Source organism: Hypanus sabinus, chromosome 21 (genome assembly GCF_030144855.1).
Source record: "Hypanus sabinus isolate sHypSab1 chromosome 21, sHypSab1.hap1, whole genome shotgun sequence".
Classification (NCBI taxonomy): domain Eukaryota; kingdom Metazoa; phylum Chordata; class Chondrichthyes; order Myliobatiformes; family Dasyatidae; genus Hypanus; species Hypanus sabinus.
Window position 1 is genome coordinate 41100329 of NC_082726.1, and position 20009 is coordinate 41120337.

The 20009-nt window shown below is 47.3% G+C and overlaps 1 protein-coding gene and 1 long non-coding RNA gene across 2 annotated transcripts in view; one reads left to right on the plus strand and one right to left on the minus strand.

Moving 5' to 3' along the window:
- The window catches only part of LOC132378985 (pro-neuregulin-3, membrane-bound isoform-like), a 695506-nt gene extending 685044 nt beyond the window's left edge, over positions 1-10462 (plus strand). Inside the window, exons 6-9 of the mRNA XM_059946404.1 lie at positions 4343-4466; positions 5660-5784; positions 9213-9407; positions 9978-10462. Coding sequence (XP_059802387.1) covers positions 4343-4466; positions 5660-5784; positions 9213-9407; positions 9978-10458 — 925 coding nt within the window. The 3' untranslated portion in view covers positions 10459-10462. The remainder of the gene's footprint in view (positions 1-4342; positions 4467-5659; positions 5785-9212; positions 9408-9977) is intronic.
- The window catches only part of LOC132378986 (uncharacterized), a 31837-nt gene continuing 22186 nt past the window's right edge, over positions 10359-20009 (minus strand). The window contains exons 3-4 of the long non-coding RNA XR_009507252.1: positions 11539-12235; positions 10359-10487 (exon numbers count right to left, since the gene is read on the minus strand). This is a non-coding gene — a long non-coding RNA (uncharacterized LOC132378986). The remainder of the gene's footprint in view (positions 10488-11538; positions 12236-20009) is intronic.

Sequence of the window (20009 nt, forward strand, 5' to 3'; positions counted from 1 at the left end):
GCTCCATTCCGGGACTTTTCCTCGTGCCCAAGACCAGAATGAATTCAGTACCTGCACTATTAATTTTGAAAATCCAAGCCATTTAGTTGATAAACTATCAGATCATAGGCAGAGTTCTCTTGAAATCATGGCTCTGACAAACTCATTTCTGTTTAGGCCTGGCCATCTATCGAAGCTGCTGTCATAATCAGTTTTACAGTTGGATGCAATAACAGGGAGAAAGATAATTAAATTTAATTAAAACATAGGCGTGCAGGTTACTGCAGTAGTAAAACTCCTCACTGAAACGAAAGGCGGCGGCTCTCTGGAAAGACGGCGGTATTTCAAAGCTGATTTGCTCCGCACACAGGACAATAACGACTGTGGTCACTTGCAAAGCATTTTCACCCTGGGCTCGAAGGACTTAGGGTTCACAAAATCTGTGCTCTAGAGGCCACACACCCACACAGGGCGGGTCGTAGTAGCACCTCGTTCCCGATGGCTGTCGTAGTGAATGTCTTTAATGGGTTCTGATTTGTCATCCTGTCCAGATCACTGGAGATTTGAAAATACAGCCAACCAAATTTGAGCAGATGCTGCAGAATGACTAAGAGTACGCAAATCAGTTTCTCCTTGTTAGATCAAAGCTGACTCGTCATCCTGCCTATTTGCTCTGCACGCTTGTGCGGAAATGTGTCTAATATCCTTCATCCATGGAAATCACCTCTAAGTAGTCTCTCCACCAATGGAAATTGGTCAAATTCCATTTGTCTGAGGGAATTAATCCAATCTCTCCAACTCTAGGGAGCAGTCCAATCCTTCGCCATCCATCACTCCTTCCCTGGGAGCATGTCCAGTCATTTCAGTACATGGAAATCTGGCCAAACGTTTTCATCCGTAGCAATCAGTCAAATCCCCTCTATCACTGGGATTGAGGTCAATCTTCTCCAAACCTGGGAATTGTCTGATCTCCTCTACCGATGGGTTTTGATGCAACGATGAAGTGACTGAGCGGGACAGCCTTCCCATCTCGGCCTGCCCATGGTTCCCTGGACAGTATTGCCCCTTTTACCTAAAGCACACGGTCCTCAGTCGCTTTCACAGATGACCTCCTGTCGCCATCTTTCCCACTGCCAATCTCTTGCAACCATTTGCCCAACTCAGTTTTCCTTGTGGTGTCTTCTCTTCACAGGCCCAGAAGATAATGTTTACTCTCTTCATAGAACACAGGATGGTACAGCAGACTAAAGGTCATTTGGCCCATGAGGTTGTGCTAAACCTTTAACGACTCCAAGATCAATCTAACCCTCCCTCCCACGCAGCCCTCCATTTTTCTACCATCCGTCTGTGTGTGTAAGAGTCTCTTAAATGTCCCTAATGTATCTGCCTCTACCACCATTCCTGGCAGTGCACTCTACATACCCACCACTCTCTGTGAAAAAAAACCTATAGTTTCCTCCAGTAACCTTAAAATTACACCCCCTTGCATTAGAGTTTTATAGAGGTACAACATTACTAAGCAATTCTTGAACTCAGTCCCCTGACTGAAGACAGCCAGGCGCCTACTTAACCACCCTATCAACTTACATGACAGCTTGGAGGACCCCAAGATCAAACAGCTGCGAAACCTAGTATTAACCCTGTACGCTGCCTTCAATTTCAACCTTCCAAAGTGTAGCTATTCGCACTTTTCCAGATGGAGCGATCAGATCACATTCATCTCCTCAAACAGTCCAATAGTTGGCATCCATTCTATTCGATGGAAATATTCGCAAAACAGCTTCCCAGTAAAGTTAAAGTTCCCTGTAGTGTTAATTTAGAGTGGCATATTTTCATCAGCTGACTTGTTTTTCTGAAATTTATGTCATCTTCAAAATAGAATTTCATCATTTTCTCTGCTTTTTATCAGCCATCATTGTAACATGAGCTGGTGGTCTCCCGACAGACCATGACAAGGTGCAATCTGTGGTAAAGCACTTTATGTTACAGCTCAGGTTACAAATCACAGAGACGCAGTTTCACTCCAGGGTTGCTAGGAGCAACGTCCTTGAGATTACTCCCAGTCTCCGGGGAAATCCTGAAGCCTTGGCAACCCGGCACTCTGAGCCTTAATGTCACTCACTGTAGGTGGTGCCAGGTTACTGGGCAAGGATCCTTTGCTGTGGGCTCGATCTCAAACCATGCCAGAGAGGAGGTATTGACACTTCCCACCTAGTGTTTAGTGCGCCAGTTTTTAATAATAAGAAAGAGATTTACATTTATCCGGAGCCCTTCCTCGCAGTGAATTACATTGGTAGCGTGGTTGCTGATATTACTGAGCCAAACACAACAGGGGGCTGGCATATTGATTATGGGCACATCCCAGATCTCCCAGTGTTTTACCCCATTGGATTCTATTCACTTTAAACCGTTCTCATACCTGCTGTTCTCACAGTTTTGAGCTGCTCTAAAAGGCTCTTTACACATTTTTAATGGCCTGAATTTTGAGGCCATTAATGATCCTTCACCAGTGTTAATTAACTAAGTGAAAAAAGGCTCAGTCAAATCTACAGAGAGTGCCGAGGTATGGGGGTCACCTGTTACCGAGGAGTGGGGGTCACCTGTTACCGAGGTGTGGGGGTCACTTGTTACAAAGGTGTCAGGGTCACCTGTTACCGAGGAGTGGGGGGGGTCACCTGTTACCGAGGAGTGGGGGTCACCTGTTACCGAGGTGTGGGGGTCACTTGTTACGAAGGTGTCGGGGTCACCTGTTACCGAGGAGTGGGGGGGGTCACCTGCTTACCAAGGTGTGGGGGTCACCTGTTACCAAGGAGTGGGGGTCACCTGTTACCAAGGTGTGGGGGTCACTTGTAACCAAGGAGTGGGGGGTCAGCTCTTTACCAAGGTGTGGGGGGGTGGGGGTCACCTGCTTACCAAGGTGTGGGGGGGGGGGGGGTCACCTGTTACCGAGAAGTGGGGGTCACCTGTTTACTAAGGTGTAGGTGTCACCTGTTACTGAGGTGTGTGGGGGGGAGGTCACCTGTTTACCAAGGTGTGGGGGGGTCACCTGTTTACCGAGGTGTGGGGGGGGGTCACCTGTTACCGAGGTGTGTGTGGGGGGTCACCTGTTTACCGAGGTGTGGGGGGGGGTCACCTGTTTACCAAGGTGTGGGGGGGTCACCTGTCTATCGAGGTGTGTGGGGGGGGGGGTCACCTGTTTACCAAGGTGTGGGGGGGGGTCACCTGTCTATCGAGGTGTGTGGGGGGGGGTCACCTGTTTACCAAGGTGTGGGGGGGGTCACCTGTTACCGAGGTGTGTGGGGGGGGTCACCTGTTACCGAGGTGTGTGGGGGGGGGTCACCTGTTTACCGAGGTGTGGGGGGGTCACCTGTTACCGAGGTGTGGGGGAGGTCACCTGTTACCGAGGTGTGTGGGGGGGTCACCTATTTACCAAGGTGTGGGGGGGTCACCTGTTTACCAAGGTGTGGGGGGGGGGTCACCTGTCTATCGAGGTGTGTGGGGGGGGGTCACCTGTTTACCGAGGTGTGGGGGGGGGTCACCTGTTACCGAGGTGTGTGGGGGGGGGTCACCTGTTTACCGAGGTGTGGGGGGGTCACCTGTTACCGAGGTGTGGGGGAGGTCACCTGTTACCGAGGTGTGTGGGGGGGTCACCTATTTACCAAGGTGTGGGGGGGTCACCTGTTTACCAAGGTGTGGGGGGGGGCACCTGTCTATCGAGGTGTGTGTGGGGGGTCACCTATTTACCAAGGTGTGGGTTTCAAAGGTACATTTAATGTCAGAGAAACATATAGAATATCCGTCCTGAAATTCTTTTTCTTCACAACCATCCAAGCAAACAGAGGAGTGCCCCAAAGAATGAACGACAGTTAAATGTTAGAACCCCAAAGCCCCCCCCCAGCTCCCCCTCCCACACACAAACAGCAGCAAAGCAACAACCCCCCTGCCTCACCAGCAAAAAAGCATCTGTACCCTCCACTGAGCACTCAAGCGTGCAGCAAAGCATCAATAAAGACACGACGTGCAATACCCCCAAGACTACTCGTTCAGCCGGTAATTGCACACAGGCAGCTCTGGAGGTCAGGATTGAACGTGGGTTGCCAGAGCAGGGAGGCCGCAGACTAGCTGGTGTGTCGTCATGGCTACTTCATTTCCCCAGTGACCTGACAGCCTTTTGCTTCATTGGGCAATGCTGGTCAGGAAGGACCGGAGCCATTTTATGTGCTGCGTGCAAGGCTCGTGGTTTAGCAGACAGGGTGACCGTCTCCCTTCCACCCAGTTCAAGTTTGCAGCATACGTAGTAATCACTGCTCGGAGGCTAACGGATGAAGTTTGCCGGGTGTGAAGGTGATCTCTGTTTTATCAGAAAACAAAGGCAGAAGCTTCGTGATCAAAGCAAGGAGATTCGCTTTGCAAAAAGTTACAGCCTGAACACCAGTGAAGTGAGGAGACCGGACAGTCCTCATCAGAACGTCTTACCCCTGGAGAAGGTAAGCAGCTGGCAACTGGGCCAAGGCAGCTACTTTGAAGGTGATTGAGGCAAGTAGGCTTTGTTAGTACAGCATCTCGTTTTCCAACTGGGTGCACGACAGGCTTCCCAACTCTCTGACTTCTGATCACTTCCTAGTGTCTGTCTATATTGGGGTTGTTTTTTCCCCAGTCTGTGACATTGGCTCATTCCCTTTTCCTTCCTTTTCTATACTACACCCTGACTTGCTATTTGCAAGCATCAGGCTCCCTTGTCACCCTCCAACTGCCCCACTAACAACTTCTCCTCCAGCCTCCCCCGTCAGAGAAATTCCATAAAAGCAAGCTGGAATTCCAGAGCATCACACACAAAATGCTGCAAGAATTCAGCCTGTCAGGCGTCTGTGGAGGGTTGTAAACAGTTGACTTTTCAGGCTGAGACCCTTCATCAGGGCTGATCAAGTCCTGTTGCAGGGAAATTCCAGTTCCACTTTACTGACGTTTTCTCTCCTTTCCAGTTCTGGACTCGGGTCATCAACCTGAAACATTAACCCTGTTTGTCTCTCCACAGACGCTGCCTGTCCTGCTGAGGGTTTCCAGCGTTTCCAGTTCTTGTTTCCAATTTCCAGCGCCTGTATTTCTTTTTAACTCCAGTTTTCGTGCCCCTGGACGGGTTCAGTGAGCTGTTGCCAGAAGCAACCCATTGTGTGAGCGCCACCACCATACACGCTCAGCTCCTGAGTTCAGTGGCAGAAGGGACTGGCCTACTGCCTCCACCGATCCAAAGAGGGAGCAGGGCCGACACTTTTAGAGCATTTTAACAGCTGGCTGCATTTTATTTATGGAAGTGAACACAGTCAGAGTACTCATCCAGTTAACCTAGATTAGTCTGTGGATTGCTTGTGGGATCACAGGAGGGTATGGCAGAGAATGAGGCCATTCGGTCTATCATGGTCATTCTGGCACCCTTCATCTAATTCCACTAAGAGTTTGCAAACATTTATAATTGAGGAAGATCCTGGTCTATGCAGGGTGGAGGAAATTGGTATTAGTGTTGCAGGAAGTCCTAATGATCATCCCCTGCTGAGAGATTCTTATTTTGTTCCTGTGAGGACAGTCTCCTGCTTCTTGGTGATGCCACTGGAAGGCTCCTGATACGGCACGGCTCTCGGTAAGGTGCTTGCAGACCCTGAGGCGATGTTTCTCTTCTTTTCAGTACACAAAGCCTGACACCAACATGATGGAGAATCAGCGCAAGGTTCTGGAATCGCAGTTCTCAGCTGCCGGGTCATCCCCAGCCAAGTCCTCGCCTTCACAAAAATCAGTGGGGAAACCACAGAGGTAAATTGATGCGGAATAATTCCAGCCAAACACTGCTCAGCGTGACCGTCAGGGAAAGAGATGCTGTTCAATATGGATTTACGGCGTGCCCCACTGCCTCCACTGTGAACCCAGGTCCTCCACTTGCCAGGGAGGAACATCTGAAAACCCAAGCACACCACATATATTTTCCGTTCTACCACGTGCATCCTCAAAAGTACAAGCACAAGTCAGAAGTTGAGTTTACTGTCATATGGACAACCGTGTGTGCACAGGGGTGAAGAAATCATACTTGCAGCAGTACCAGGAGCATCAAATATACAATATTTACAAGAAAAACATAAACTAAACATAAATTATACATTTATTAATTAACATTTTAAATTATTCCCATTTATCAATCTATGTTAACTTCATCTCTCTGATACTTTTTAGGTATCCTGTTAACAGCTTCTATATACTAGGCTTTGCAGATCCCTTATACCAGATGTCAGTAAACCCATTTATATTTCCGTAACCTATCTCTTCTTCCTTTTCTTTGTTAGAACTACATATACACAATTATCTGGGGTATTGATACAGTTAATGCAAGCAGGCTTTTTCCTTTGGGGTTTGGTGAGACTAGAACAAGATGCATGAGGTGCCAGCGAAGTGGTGAATGCAGGCTTAATTGAAACGTTTAAGAGAAGTTTGGGTAAGTACTTGGATAGGAAGGGTATGAAGGTCTATGGTCCGGGTGTGGTTTGATGGTACTAGACAGAACAACAGTCCAGCATGCACTAGATGGGCTAAAGGGCTTGTTTCCATGCTGTGGTGCTCCACAACTCTGTGTCTCTCCAATTGTCACCCTCCATTTTACAAGAAAAGTTCAATAATCAATAGAATTGTGGAAGGTAACAGCCAATGAGTTGATTATTTCTGTGCACAAGTATTTTATTAAGCTGCAATGCAGATTGTCAGGTGCTGGGGATTTATTTTTCCAATGCTACCAACTTCTCTAGGAGTATTTTTTTCACGATACTTTTTCTCCAGTATTCTTTTTCATTAGTTTCTAACTGCCCAAGCATTTCCAGGCAGTTTCTTATTGTCCTTTTTCCATGAAAACAGGACCAAAGTTTTCATTTTATTGCTCTGCCATTTGTTTGTTCCATTCCTCTCAGTTCTAACAGAATAAATCTGCTTCTGTTTTCACTGACTGTTAACATACTTGTGGAAAGTTTTTATGTCTCTTTTGCACGGTTATTCTCACATGCTATTTCTGTTTATATAGTTAATCTTTTGGTTCATCTTTTCCGAACCGCTCCCAATTCTCAGGCCTCCAATTCTTTTTTCTCTGGCTACTTTGTACATCTCCAGTTTGGATCTATGGATCTAACATTCTCCTTGAGATGTTGACTGTAGTTATAAAGAGAGATTTGATTAGTGGGCTCTCAGCTCAGAGTCACAGCCTTGAGGGTCTCTGTGTCATCCTGAATGTTGCTTCTCTACTTTGGGTTTCCAAGAAGAAGTGGGACTGCTGCATTTCTTGGAGTCCGTCTTATTTCCTGTACACTCCCAGTAATCTATTCTCGTGACAGGCCTCAGGTCAGTGGGCCTGCTTTGGGTATCTGGTGTTAGGCACGCACCCAACATTATCAGCCTAGAAGCTCTCACTAAAAGTTGGGGCTGTTGATCTGGGTGATGACACCATCTCCCATATTATATATTTCCTGTAACAGGGTGGCCAAACTGTACACAATAGTCCAAAAACAGCCCCACCAATATCTTGTACAACTGTAACAGAAAGTCCCAACTCCTACACTCAGTGCCCTGACTGATGAAAGCCAGCATGCCAAACACCTTCTTCAACACCTTGAATATATGTCCGCGTGATGTCCTTTTCAAGGGACCACATGCTTGTTCTCCTTGAGGACAGGCATCTGTTATGCCTGATAAGTGATGAGTTTTGAGCTGAGTCTTAAGTCAGGATCTTCAAATACCCCATTCCTCAATTGACCAAAGTCTGTGCTGGTGTAGAACGTGTAGATCTATTATTAATGAACGCCAAGCGTTAGATCCCAAAATAAGGGAGTTGGTCCAGGCTCTCCAAGATCTCGCTGTCAACGGATATGTTGGAGGGTAGGTTGGTACAGTAGGACAAGTTGGAAGTGGACCTTGTTTTTGAAGGTGTTGAGTTTGAGACCATTGTTGGAGGGAAGCAGGATCACAGATTTGGTCAGTGAGACAGAAGACATTGATTATGATTAAGCACATTACCCATTTATTTACAGACAAACAGTAAAACTTTAGACCAAACATCTAAGTACTCCTCTAAATATTAAAAGCTATGACACTAAACATTCAGTTACACAACTACACAACTAAACATTCAACCAACACTTAGCGAAGTGTGCAGGTGGGCCCTCCTGCATCTGCAGCACACTTCCCCAATGGTTTGTCAGCACTGGTCGTGACCTCAGTGTGAAGCGGATGCCCTGGAGACAAAGGAAAGCCAGCGAGTCTCTCGCACGTGCTACTCTTATACCCCTGGCACCTGGAACCAGACACTGGTGCCATGGTGCGCAAGGTAACCAATGGCTACATCCTTCAAATGAGTCAATTCACGACTGGCACGGTGAAGGCAACTCTCAGTTGGCAAGTACACTAACCCTTCACATTACAACCAATCTCGGGCTTATTGCTATGCGAGGCTGAATAATTCAGTGATGACTCAGAGCTCACCCTCTGACAATAGACAGTAGGTGCAGGAGTAGGCCATTTGGCCCTTTGAGCCAGCACCACCATTCAATGTGATCATGGCTGATCATCCACAATCAGTACCCCGTTCCTGCCTTCTCCCCATATCCCTTCACTCCGCTATCTTTAAGAGCTCTATCTAACTCTTTCTTGAAAGCATCCAGAGAATTGGCCTCCACTGCCTTCTGAGGCAGAGCATTCCATAGATCCACAACTCTCTGGGTGAAAAAGTTTTTCCTCAACTCTGTTCTAAATGGCCTACCCCTTATTCTTAAATTGTGACCTCTGGTTCTGGACTCCCCCAACATCAGGAACATTTTTCCTGCCTCCAGTGTGTCCAATCCCTTAATAATCTTATAGGTTTCAATCAGATCCCCTCTCATCCTTCTAAATTCCAGTGTATACAAGCCCAGTCGCTCCAATCTTTCAACATATGACAGCCCCGCCATCCCTACATGAACCTGCGCTGCACTCCCTCAATGGCAAGAATATCCTTCCTCAAATTTGGAGACCAAAACTGAACACAATACTCCAGGTGTGGTCTCACCAGGGCCCTGTACAACAGCAGAAGGACCTCTTTGCTCCCTTACTCAACTCTGTCAGTCAGGGGTGGCAGCTGAGAATACCTACCTAGGTTGCCATGGGATGGAGTCATGGGGAGGGATGTCTTCCTTCCAATAGGCAGTAACTGTAAGAGTCTCATTGGCCAACAGGTATTGCTCTTCCTCGTCTCTTAGCCAACGGCAGCTGGGCAGGATGTCGTCGAAGGTCAGCCCTCGCCCCTCACCACCTCGACTCCATGGTTCGAAGAGTTCAGTTGGAGAAGTACAAGCCTCAAAGTCTCCCAGTACAAACGGCCAGATACAAGATCAACTCTCTTCAGCCAATGACTTGTTAGACAGCAAACGGTAGGAGCTGCCACAAGGAATCCATTCTGTGCTCTCAAGCGTTTGGGATTATACGTGGAAGCATGTGTCTGAAAGTTTGTGCCAAATACTGTGTATAAATAGATGTTTCAGTGTAGGGAAGAGGGTGTGTGTGTGTGTGTGTGAATGTGCTTATGCGTATTTCCGATTGCTTCAGCCCTCCTGTGAAAGTGCAGGAGTATAACGGAATCTGACTATATCTCTGTGTGAATGAGTGCACAATTCATTCTGTCAGTGTGGTTTCATATACGACTGCTCATACATGCATGTATCCTGCTGTATACTTGCATGTGTGCAAATGTACATGCAGGGTGTGTGCTTGCGTGCACATAAGTGTGAGTGTGTGTGTGTGCGCACGTGTCTGTGTGTATGTGAGTGTGTGTGTGTGCGTGCGTGCGTGCATGCGTGTGTGTGTGTGTGTGTGTTTGCGTGTGTGTGTGTGTGTGTGTGTGTGCATTTGTCTGTGAATATACAGCTATAGCTTCTTTATGCTTGAAGCTTTCTCCTTTGGCATTTGATTCTCTGTCCATGGGTCCGTCTTCTTCCCTTTAGACCTGCAGCGACCTGTCGAAAACCCCCAGATGGTGCCCATGGGATGTGCCCTGCTGCCTCACACCGACATGTCCACCTGTGCACTTTGGAGCTCAGAGATAAAAGGGCGTCGCCGCAGTGCTGGGCGGCCTCGGTCCCCGTTACCCCACTGATGGGGGAGAAGGGCTGCGTCCAGGTACAAGTGGAGAGCCAGGAATGCGGCTGCGCAGAGCACGACCCGCACTCCTTCCCGAGCGTTAGCGCGCCCAACACCCCACTCCACGTGGCCGAGGGTCAGCAAGTGGAGATGCTTCTTCAGACGGTGCAGCGGCAGATCCAGATCCTGGCTTTAGCCAGCCGGAAGCCGGAGGACTATGAACTGATCAATGAGTGCGAGGAGGCAGCCGGAGAAAACACAGCCTTCCTTCCCGTGGCTTCGGCCGAGGAGGTGCCATTCCTGCTGAAGAAGGAACAGTGCAGAGACTGTGACCTAGGGAAGTGACATTCTGCTGTTTTCATTGCATTGTGAACCTGGGTGCAAGAAACAAATATGAAAAAGGAGAATAATTTATATGCATTTATTTAAAGCATTTAATTAGAAACCAAATAGTCTGTTGCCCCCATAGTGGTTTATGGAAACTCTTTTGTATTGTTTGATCAGATAATGTTTCTTTATTTCTGGTGAAAATCCTAGTGCCTATTGTTCGCAGTGGGTGTGTATTGGGACGTGCTGTGTTTCACCAATATAACCTGGATTAACTCCCAGCATCTCCACCGCTGATACACCCAGGCCCCGGGCATTTCCACTGGCAGAGGCGAGGGTCGCAGGCTTTGGGGTGAACCAGGCCAAAGGGCAATGGTACACCCACCAGTTGCGGGAACCCCTGCTAGAAACATTCAACACAGGCTTACCCATACGGCGTGCTGCTGGGGCCAGAGTGGGGTTAACCGCGGAGGCAAATTTCTAGCACAGCCACGTACTGGAACTGAACAATTCAACCATTAACGAACGCTCCGTGCCCCAGTCGTTGACCAAGGAAACCCCAGGTTAACAGCTGTGGTGCCACTGTTGACTCTGGACACGTGTATGCTGCCTGCCCCTGGGAACCCAGCATTATAGCTGCGGTCTTCTGCTGTTACCCCCAGGAGCCAGGATTAACAACTCTGAGCCCCTTCTGTCGACCTTGGTCACCTAGTGTACCAGCCGCAAGCCCCGGCTGTAGGCCAGTGAAATGTGGCCGCGGGGCTGTAGCTGGTTGTAATAGGTAGGGACGTTGGTACTGGTGCCCAGGGTTCCTCAGCTATGGGCACACAACTCCCACTGCCAGGAGACGACTCTCAGAGCTGCCCCTCAGTTGAGCAGATTTCAGAATGGGCCCCAAGTGTACACCGCTGGATGTGCTGCAGAGAACCAGGCAGTGGGTTGTCATGCCGTTCCAACGTAATTCCACATCGATCCAGAGCTGAGACCCAGAGCAGTGAAATGACGGCACTCCCACTGCACCCCACCCTTTCCCTCGGCTCCTCTCCCACTCCCCCTTCCCCACTGCTCCCCTCCACCTCCTCTGTCCATTCTACACACCTCACAAGGCAAGAAGCCCTAAGGAAGCAAGAGGCCAGCCACCTCACTAATGCCGCGTCAGGGTTACTGTGACTGCAGCCGGAGATCAGGGCCCATTCATCACACAACCTGGTGGAACCCATGGTGTACGAATTAAAAACAGTTTTAAAACTCTGTGGAGCCTCTTTGATTCTGCGTTGTCCTCTGAGGTAATGCACAAACAGGTTTGCCATCTCCAGAAGCTGGGGGGGGGCGACCTGTCCTCGTGTGCCTCTGCGGCCTGCGAGGTGGAGGTACTGGTGGGAAGGAAGCTCCCAGATCTCGAGCTTTCAACCACGGAGGAAAAGCAGCATTTCCCAGCTCTCGGAGGGGACGCCAGGAAATGGTGTTCCGAAACGCTTGCCGCTCCTGCTTGGTAACCGAGGGGATGCAGACTCAGATTTATTTACCACGTGCACATGGAGACATAAGGTGAGATGTGTCGCTTGCACAACGTACCACTGCACCCATGGTTGTGCTGGGGGCAGCCCACAAGTGCTGACACACATCCTGACACCAGCGTAGCATGCCCACAGCGCTCGGCAGAGCTAATCCCACTTGGGCCGCAGCCTGCGGTGTCTTGGCAATTCAAGTGCTGAGCCAGATGTTTCCTAAAAGTTCTGTCGGAGCTCCTGCCTCCAGCCACCTCTCAGGCAGTGTGTTCCAGATTGCTGCCACCCTGTGAGTGAAAAAAAGAAGCAGTGGTTCAGTTCCTCTCTTAGGTCTGTCACTCTTCACCAAAAAGCTACAATCATCAGCCTTAACATCTCTGTCATGGGGAGATGTTTCTTAATATCTTTGCCTCTCATCGTCTTGCACGCATCAAGTCCTTCCCACTCCAAAGAAAGCAAACTGAGCCTCTCCAGTCTCTCCTGAGAAGGTTCTGGTAAATTTCTTCTGCATCCTCCGCAGTACAATCACTTTCAACCTGTTGTATATTGGCCTGCACGTACCATTCCAGCATTACCACACAAAATGCTGGAGGAACTCAGCTAGTCAAGTATCATTGGAACAAGTTTTCTGATGAAGGGTTTCTGCCCAAAATGTCAACATTTATTCCCCTCCATAGTTGCTGTCTGATTTGCTGAGCTCCTCTAGCATTTTATGTGCATTGCTCTCTATTTCCAGCATCTTCATTACCTCTTGTGTTCTTACATTCTCTGGCCTGCTTAACAATGGCATGTGCCTCCTTCATCACCATATCTCCCTGTACTATCAGCTTCAGGAATCTTTGGACTTGCCTAGCATGGTCCCTCTGACCAGCCAAGCTCCCTGGAGCCCCACCATTCATGATATACACTCAGCGGCCACTTGCTTGTTAATGCAAATGTCTAATCAGCCAATCATGTAACAGGAACTCAGTGCATAAAAGCAAGCAGACATGGTCATGGATTAATTGCTGTTCAGACCAAACATCAGAATGGGGAAGAAATGTGATCTAAGTGACTGACTGTGGAATGATTGTTGGTGCCAGATGGGGTGGTTTGAGTATTTCAGCAACCTCTGATCTCCTGGGATTTTAATGCACAACAGTCTCAAGAGCTCACAGAGAATGGTGTGAAAAACTGAAAAAACATCCAGTGAGCGGCAGATCTGTGAATGACAATGCCTTGTTAATGAGAGAGGTCAGTGGCCAGACTGGTTCAAGCCGACAGTAACTCAAATAACCTTGCGTCACAACGGTAGTGTGCAAAAGAATATCTCTGAGTGCACAACACATCAAACCTTGAGGCACCTGGGCTACAGCAGCAGAAGACCACCAACACACACTCAGTCGCTGCTTTGGTAGGTACAGGTGGTACAGAATAAAGTGGCTATTGAGTATATGTCACATCCTTATTTGACTCCCCCGGGGTACAGCACCTGACAATTGTCAGGTGAAGGAACACGTTTAGGATGGTGGAGGGTTTGCCAGTGAAGTGACCTGCATCGGCCTGGATGGCATTGAGCTCCGTCTGTAGCTGGTGCTGCATTCACCCAGGCAAGTGGTAGGTGTCCCGTCCCACTCCTGACTCGGGAAGATTTTGGAAAATCACCAGCTTATTGCAAAAGACTTGGTAATTGTACAGAATCCCTAATTACTTTTTTGGCTGTTGGTAAACCTGGACTCTGGTAATGTCTTTGAACGTCATGGGGTGTTGGTTAGATTCTGTCACGCTGGGGGTAGTTATTGACTGGCAGGTGTAGGGTACCGATGTCAGTTGATATATAGCAACACATGTGGGTCTAGTTCTTGCTGCAGGCAGGCATGGACTGGTTCAGTTTCTGAGGAAAAGGATTGAACTGTGCTCTGTTCATAAGTTGGAAGGAGGGTAATGAATACTGCAGCAGGAACTCCCACTGGGCTGAGATGGCTGACCTTCAGTTGCTGGTATCATTCCTTAACACGGAAGACAGTTGCACTCAGCTAGCCAGCTTCTGGTTAACTGCACCCTCACCCTCTCTTTCCTTTCTCCTCCTGATCTACCCACTTATTCCCACACTTACTCCACCCCAAAACCCTATTTCCACTCCTTCACCCTCTCCATCTGTCCATCATCTTCATACACCTCCCACAGATTCTCTTCCTTCACTACTCCCATCTGTTCTCCCCACTTCTCTCCCTTGACTATGTACTCCACCTTCTGCTCCTAACAGATTCCATCACCTTCAGCCCTCTGACAATTCAACCTATCCCAGCTCCTGTTGCTGTTTCCATTCTCCCCTCCCCCATCTCCCTTCCACCCCTCCTCACTGTGATCCACCTATCACTTGACAGATTGTAATCCAGCACTTCTTGGCTGCCTGTCTTCCATACTTTAGTCCAGATAATGGATGTGAATTTGAAATGCGGACTGTTCATTTCCCTCCACAAATGCTGCCTGGCCTGTTGAGTTCCTCCAGCATCTTGCGCTTTGCTCCTATCCACATATATGCACAAGGGCTGTGATTAGTTTGGACCTGAGAAATCCAGGCATAATCTGTGATTACCAATGAGCAACTGCCATAGATAAACTTCCTGTCGCTTTCCCAATCAATGAAAACAGACTGATGGCTGTTAATGTGTCTGATTGGATTTCTTGTTTCGTAAGCAGGAGATAACTGAACTATCTTCCACCGCATCAGGTAAGTGCCAGAGATGGTATTCTCATGGAAGAGTTGAACTAGAAGCATGGGTGAGTTTCAACCATGGATCTTCAGCGGTTCATCAGAATGGGGCAGCTGCTGATTAAGGTCCTGCGCATCAAGGGACGATCGGGCAGAATTGGAGCAGCTCATGCCAGTGACCCGGGTTCAATTCTGCCACTGTCTGTAAGGAGTTTATACGTTCTCCCAGAGACAACATGGGTTTCCTTCCACACTCCAAAGATGTATGGGCCAATAGGTTAATTGGTCACATGGGTGTGGTTGGGCTGGAAGGGCCAGTTACTGTGCTGTCACTCTAATTAAAATACATAAAAGAATTTCTCACAGTTCAACGACTTTTGATACATCCGATTGTCACAGACATTATCTGACACACTCAGTGCCTGCTTTATTAGGCACACCTGCTCTTTAATACAAATATCTAATCAGCCAATCATCTGTCAGCAACCCAATGCATAAAAGCATGCAGACACGGTCAAGAGTTTCAGTTGTTGTTCAGAACAAATATCCGAAAGGGGAAGAAATGTGATCTAAGTGACATTGACCGTGGAATGGCTGTTGGTGCCAAATGGGGTGGTTTGAGTATCTCAGAAACTGCTGATCTACTGGGATTTCCACACACAAGCTGTCTCCAGAGTTCACAGAGAATGGTGTGAAAAACAAAAAAGCTCTCAGTGAACAACAGCTCTGAGTGCGAAAACACCTTGTTAATGAGAGAGGTCAGAGGAGAACGCCAGACTGGTTCAACCTGACAGGAGGGTGACAGGAACTCAAATAACCATACATTACAACAGTGAATCTCTGAATGCAAAATACATTGAACCTTGAGGTGGACAGGCTAGAGCAGCAGAAGACTATGTGCATAACTGTCAGTGATGAGTTTATTAGGAACACAATGAAGATTCACTGAGTGTAAATGGCTGAAGGCTGCCATCTGTGATGGTACAATCATCAGTGTCATCCAGGCACAAATTCTGGAGGAAGATTTTTGCAAATAATTCAGCCTTCCATGGCATCTATGGAATTCAACTTCAATCTGGGATTTAGAAATAAAACCATAAGAACATAAGAAACAGGATCAGGAGGAGGCCATCTGGCCCATCGAGCCTGCTCCACCATTCAATAAGATCATGGCTGATCTGGCCATGGACTCATCTCCACCTACCTGCCTTTTCCCCACAACTCTTCATTCCCCTGCTATGGAAAAATCTATCCAACCTTGTCTTAAATATATTTATTGAGGTTGCCTCCACCGCTTCATGAGGTAGAGAATTCTACAGATTCTCCACTCTCTGGGAAAAGTAGTTCCTCCTCATCTCCGTCCTAAATCTACTCCCCTGAACCTTGAGGCTATGTCCCCTAGTTCTAGTCTCACCTAACCAGTGGAAACAACTTTCCTGCCTCTATATTATCTATCCCTTTCATTATTTTTTATGTTTCTATAAGATCTCCTCTCATTCTTCTGAATTCCAGTGAGTACAGTCCCAGGTGACTCAATCTCTCCTCATAGTCTAACCCCCTCATCTCTGGTACCAACCTGGTGAACCTTCAAGTAAGACCAGAACTGCACACAGTACTCCAGGTGCAGGCTCACTAGTACCCTGTACGGTTGCAGCACAACCTCCCCGCTCTTTCATTCAATCCCTCTAGCGATGAAGGCCAATATTCCATTTGCCATCTTGATAGCCTGCTGCACCTGCAAACCAACCTTTTGTGATAAATGCACAAACACTCCCAAGTCCCTTTTTCCTTCCAAAGTGGATGACCTCACATTTACCAACATTGTACTGCATCAACCAGATCCTTGCCCATTCACTTAACCTATCTATATCTCCCTGCAGACTCTCTGTATCTTCTGCACAATTTGCTTTTCCACTCAATTTAGTATCATCAGCAAACTTAGATACACTACACACGGTCTCCTCTTCCAGATCATTAATGTATATCATGAACAACTGCGGGACCAGCACTGACCCCTGCGGCACACCACTCACCACTGATTGCCAGCCGAAGTAACACCCATGTATCTCAGCTCTCTGCTTTCTGTTAGTTAACCTATCCTCTATCCATGCTAATACATCACCCCCAACTCTATGCATCCTTATCTTATGGATAAGTCTTTTATGTGGTACCTTATCGAATGTCTTCTGGAAATCCAAGTAAATAGTGTCTATCTGTTCCCCTCTATCCACTGCGCTTGTTATATACTCAAAGAACTCCAGTAATTTTGTTAAACAGGACCTGCCTTTTCTGAATCCATGCTGCATCTTCCTAATGGATCCATTTCTTTTCAGATTCCTCATTATTTCTTCTTTAATGATAGCTTCAAGCATTTTCCCAACTATAGATGCTAAACTAACTGTCCTAGAGATAACTGCCTTTTGTCTACATCCTTTTTTGAACAGTGGTCTGACATTTGTCATCTTCCAATCCGGCGGGACCTGCCCAGAGTCCAGAGAAATTAACTCAACATAAGTAACTATAACATTGTTGTAAAACCTGTATTGTTCACTTATGGATTTTGGGGAGGAAACAGCTTTAGGGTTTTTTAAACTCAGAAGCAAAATCTCAAATTTTGAGACTCAAGCCCCATGTGATTGATTCTACAGCTGAGCAAACCCCTGACGTTTACTGCTTCAGAGGAAAAATAAACCATAATATCGACCTCACACCAAATTCAAACAGACCAAAGTCATTCGCAGCCCCATCAAACTTGCAAAGAACTCCAGGGATCTGGAGCCTAAATTGGGCCAATTTCCCCATTGACTAATCATGCAATGTCCTGACAAAGCCATACTTGCAGGCAATGCACCCGATTCTCCATTAGCATCCACAAGCACATCCTGTCAGGGCAAGCCCACCAGAGGAGCCAGCATGGTGAACCACAGCTGGGAAGGTATAGTCCTTGGAGCTCTCAATATTAATTACAATTCGGATGAAGTCCATGCTGTCAAGTCAAAGATGGGCATGGAAATGACCACATATTGTCCCCCTTCAGCCGATGCACCAGTACTCCTTCGTGGGAGAAGCCTGGCAAGAAGCCTCAGTGCTATTCCGTCCTCTCCTGCCCTTACAGTCCTGAAGGACGAGGGCAACAGATGCAAGGTCCCCTGGAAGTGACTCAGCATCCTGATTTGGAAATATATTCCCAAATTTACGGTGTGTGGCAGGGTTAGAGACATTCCTGCAACAGGAGGCTGATTAAGGAACAATCTCTGCTCTTTTGAGAGTCCAATAATACAGAGAGCTCATGGTACAAGTGAATCTCTGGAAGTTTAGATGTACCACATCAGGGTTTTTTAAGAGTATTGATACTGAAATTCCAGAGATGTGCTCTTTTCATGGGAGAATCACAATCATAATAGGTTCCAGCTCAATTTCCATTGATTGGAAAATCCAACCATCCTTTTGCCGGTCTCCCTTATAAGTACATTCCAATTCCTGTATCAGGGATACTCAGGATGGCAACATTCCCCGTGCACATTCCAGGGGAATGAAGCAGGAGGCCCTTGAACCCCTGTCACTGGGCACAGGCAGAGCAACATGGTCTTCACATCGGATTGGGAAGTCTGCTGGGTAAACAAACTACTTACCCACATTCTTGTCTCTTCCTTCCTCCTAAACAACCCTTTCAAACAACCAGGACAACTTGCAGGTTGTCCTTCACGACTTTCTGCAGGCATTGACTCACCTCCACCAGAATCCGACCATCTCCATGCCCGCCTTTGCCGTGCCTGGTGGTGTGCTGATTGTTCACCCACCCCCTCCCCCAGTCCCAACCCAATCCATCTCCCCCTATAATCCACAGTCCTTCCCTGGTCCAATCTCAGACATGGACGTACAAAGCACACATGTGGACATGCACATACGCAGGCACACGTATATAATGCACACAGGCAAAGGAAATTTCTGTGAGCCAAGAGCCTCCCATGGTGCGAATGGTTCGAGAGTGATGCTGGGAATTGGAGATAAAAAGAAACCAACTACAGTATAAGTCAGCATGGAAATTATGTTTACAGTGTGATTATTAGATTAGAACATCACCATAGTAACCAGGTTATGTAAAGCTGCCAATGATTGGTATCCCTGGAATTAATACTCTACAAAATTCCTGGCCCTACATCCAATAATTCCAAAGTTATTTGATAGCTATATATTAAATTGCTTTCTTTCTGTCCCATGAGTAATGGAGTCATAGGTTTTTAGAATTAAACAGCATGGAAAGAGGCCTTCTGTCTGACTCATCCATACCAACCATGGAGTTTTCTGAGCTCGTCCTATTTGCCTACGTTTGACCCTTGTCCCTCTACACTATTCCTGCCCATGCGTCTGTCTAAATGTCTTTGAAATGCTTTAATAGCTCCCAACTCTACCACCTCCTCCAGCACCTCATTCCGTACACCCACCGCCATACGTGCAGAGAAGTTGTCCCTCAGGCCCCCTTTTAAATCTTCTCCCCTCACCTGAAATTTATGCCTTATAGCTTCAGACTTCCCTACCCCGGGAAAAAAACTGACCATTCTCCTTATCTGTGCTGCTCATGATTTTATGTAACTCTATATGAGCCCTCCTCAACCTTCTGTGCCCCAGAGAAACCTATCCTGTCTCACCTTATAACTCAAGATCTCCAAAACCAGTAACATCCTTATGAGTTTTTCCCACAGTCTTTTCAGCTTAGGGACACCCTTCCAATAGTTCGGTGGCTAGAACAGCATGTAAAACTCCATGGGCAGTCTTATCGAAGTCTTCTACAATAGTAACATAATGTCCTATCTCTTGTTCTCATTGTCCTGACTGATGAAGGCAAGCATGCCAAACATCTTCTTCACCACATTGTCTACCTGGGTCACAGACTTTCAGGGAAATATATACTTGTACCTTGAGGTCTCTCTGTTCTACGGCATTCTCCAGGGCCAGGCTATTTGTTGTGTAAGTCCACCCTGGTTCAAATTTCCAAAATGCAACACTTCATGCTTGTCCAAGTTAAATAACATCTGCCATTCCTTGGCCCAACTTCCCAATTGATTTAGATAATTTTGTAATTTTAGATAACCATCTTCACTGCGTACAATAGACTAATTTTGGTGTCATCCATAAACATACTAACCATGCCCACTACTTTCTCATCCAGGTCATTAATACAGGTAATGAAGACAAGTGGACCCAGCACCAAACCCTGGAGCACACCACTGGTCACAGACTTCCAATCTGTAAACAGACTAACACTACCACCAAGTTAATTTTGTATCTAGTTGGCCAGCTTACTCTGGATCCCATGTGATCTAACTTTCTACCCACACAACATGTTGTCAAAGATCTTAGTAAAG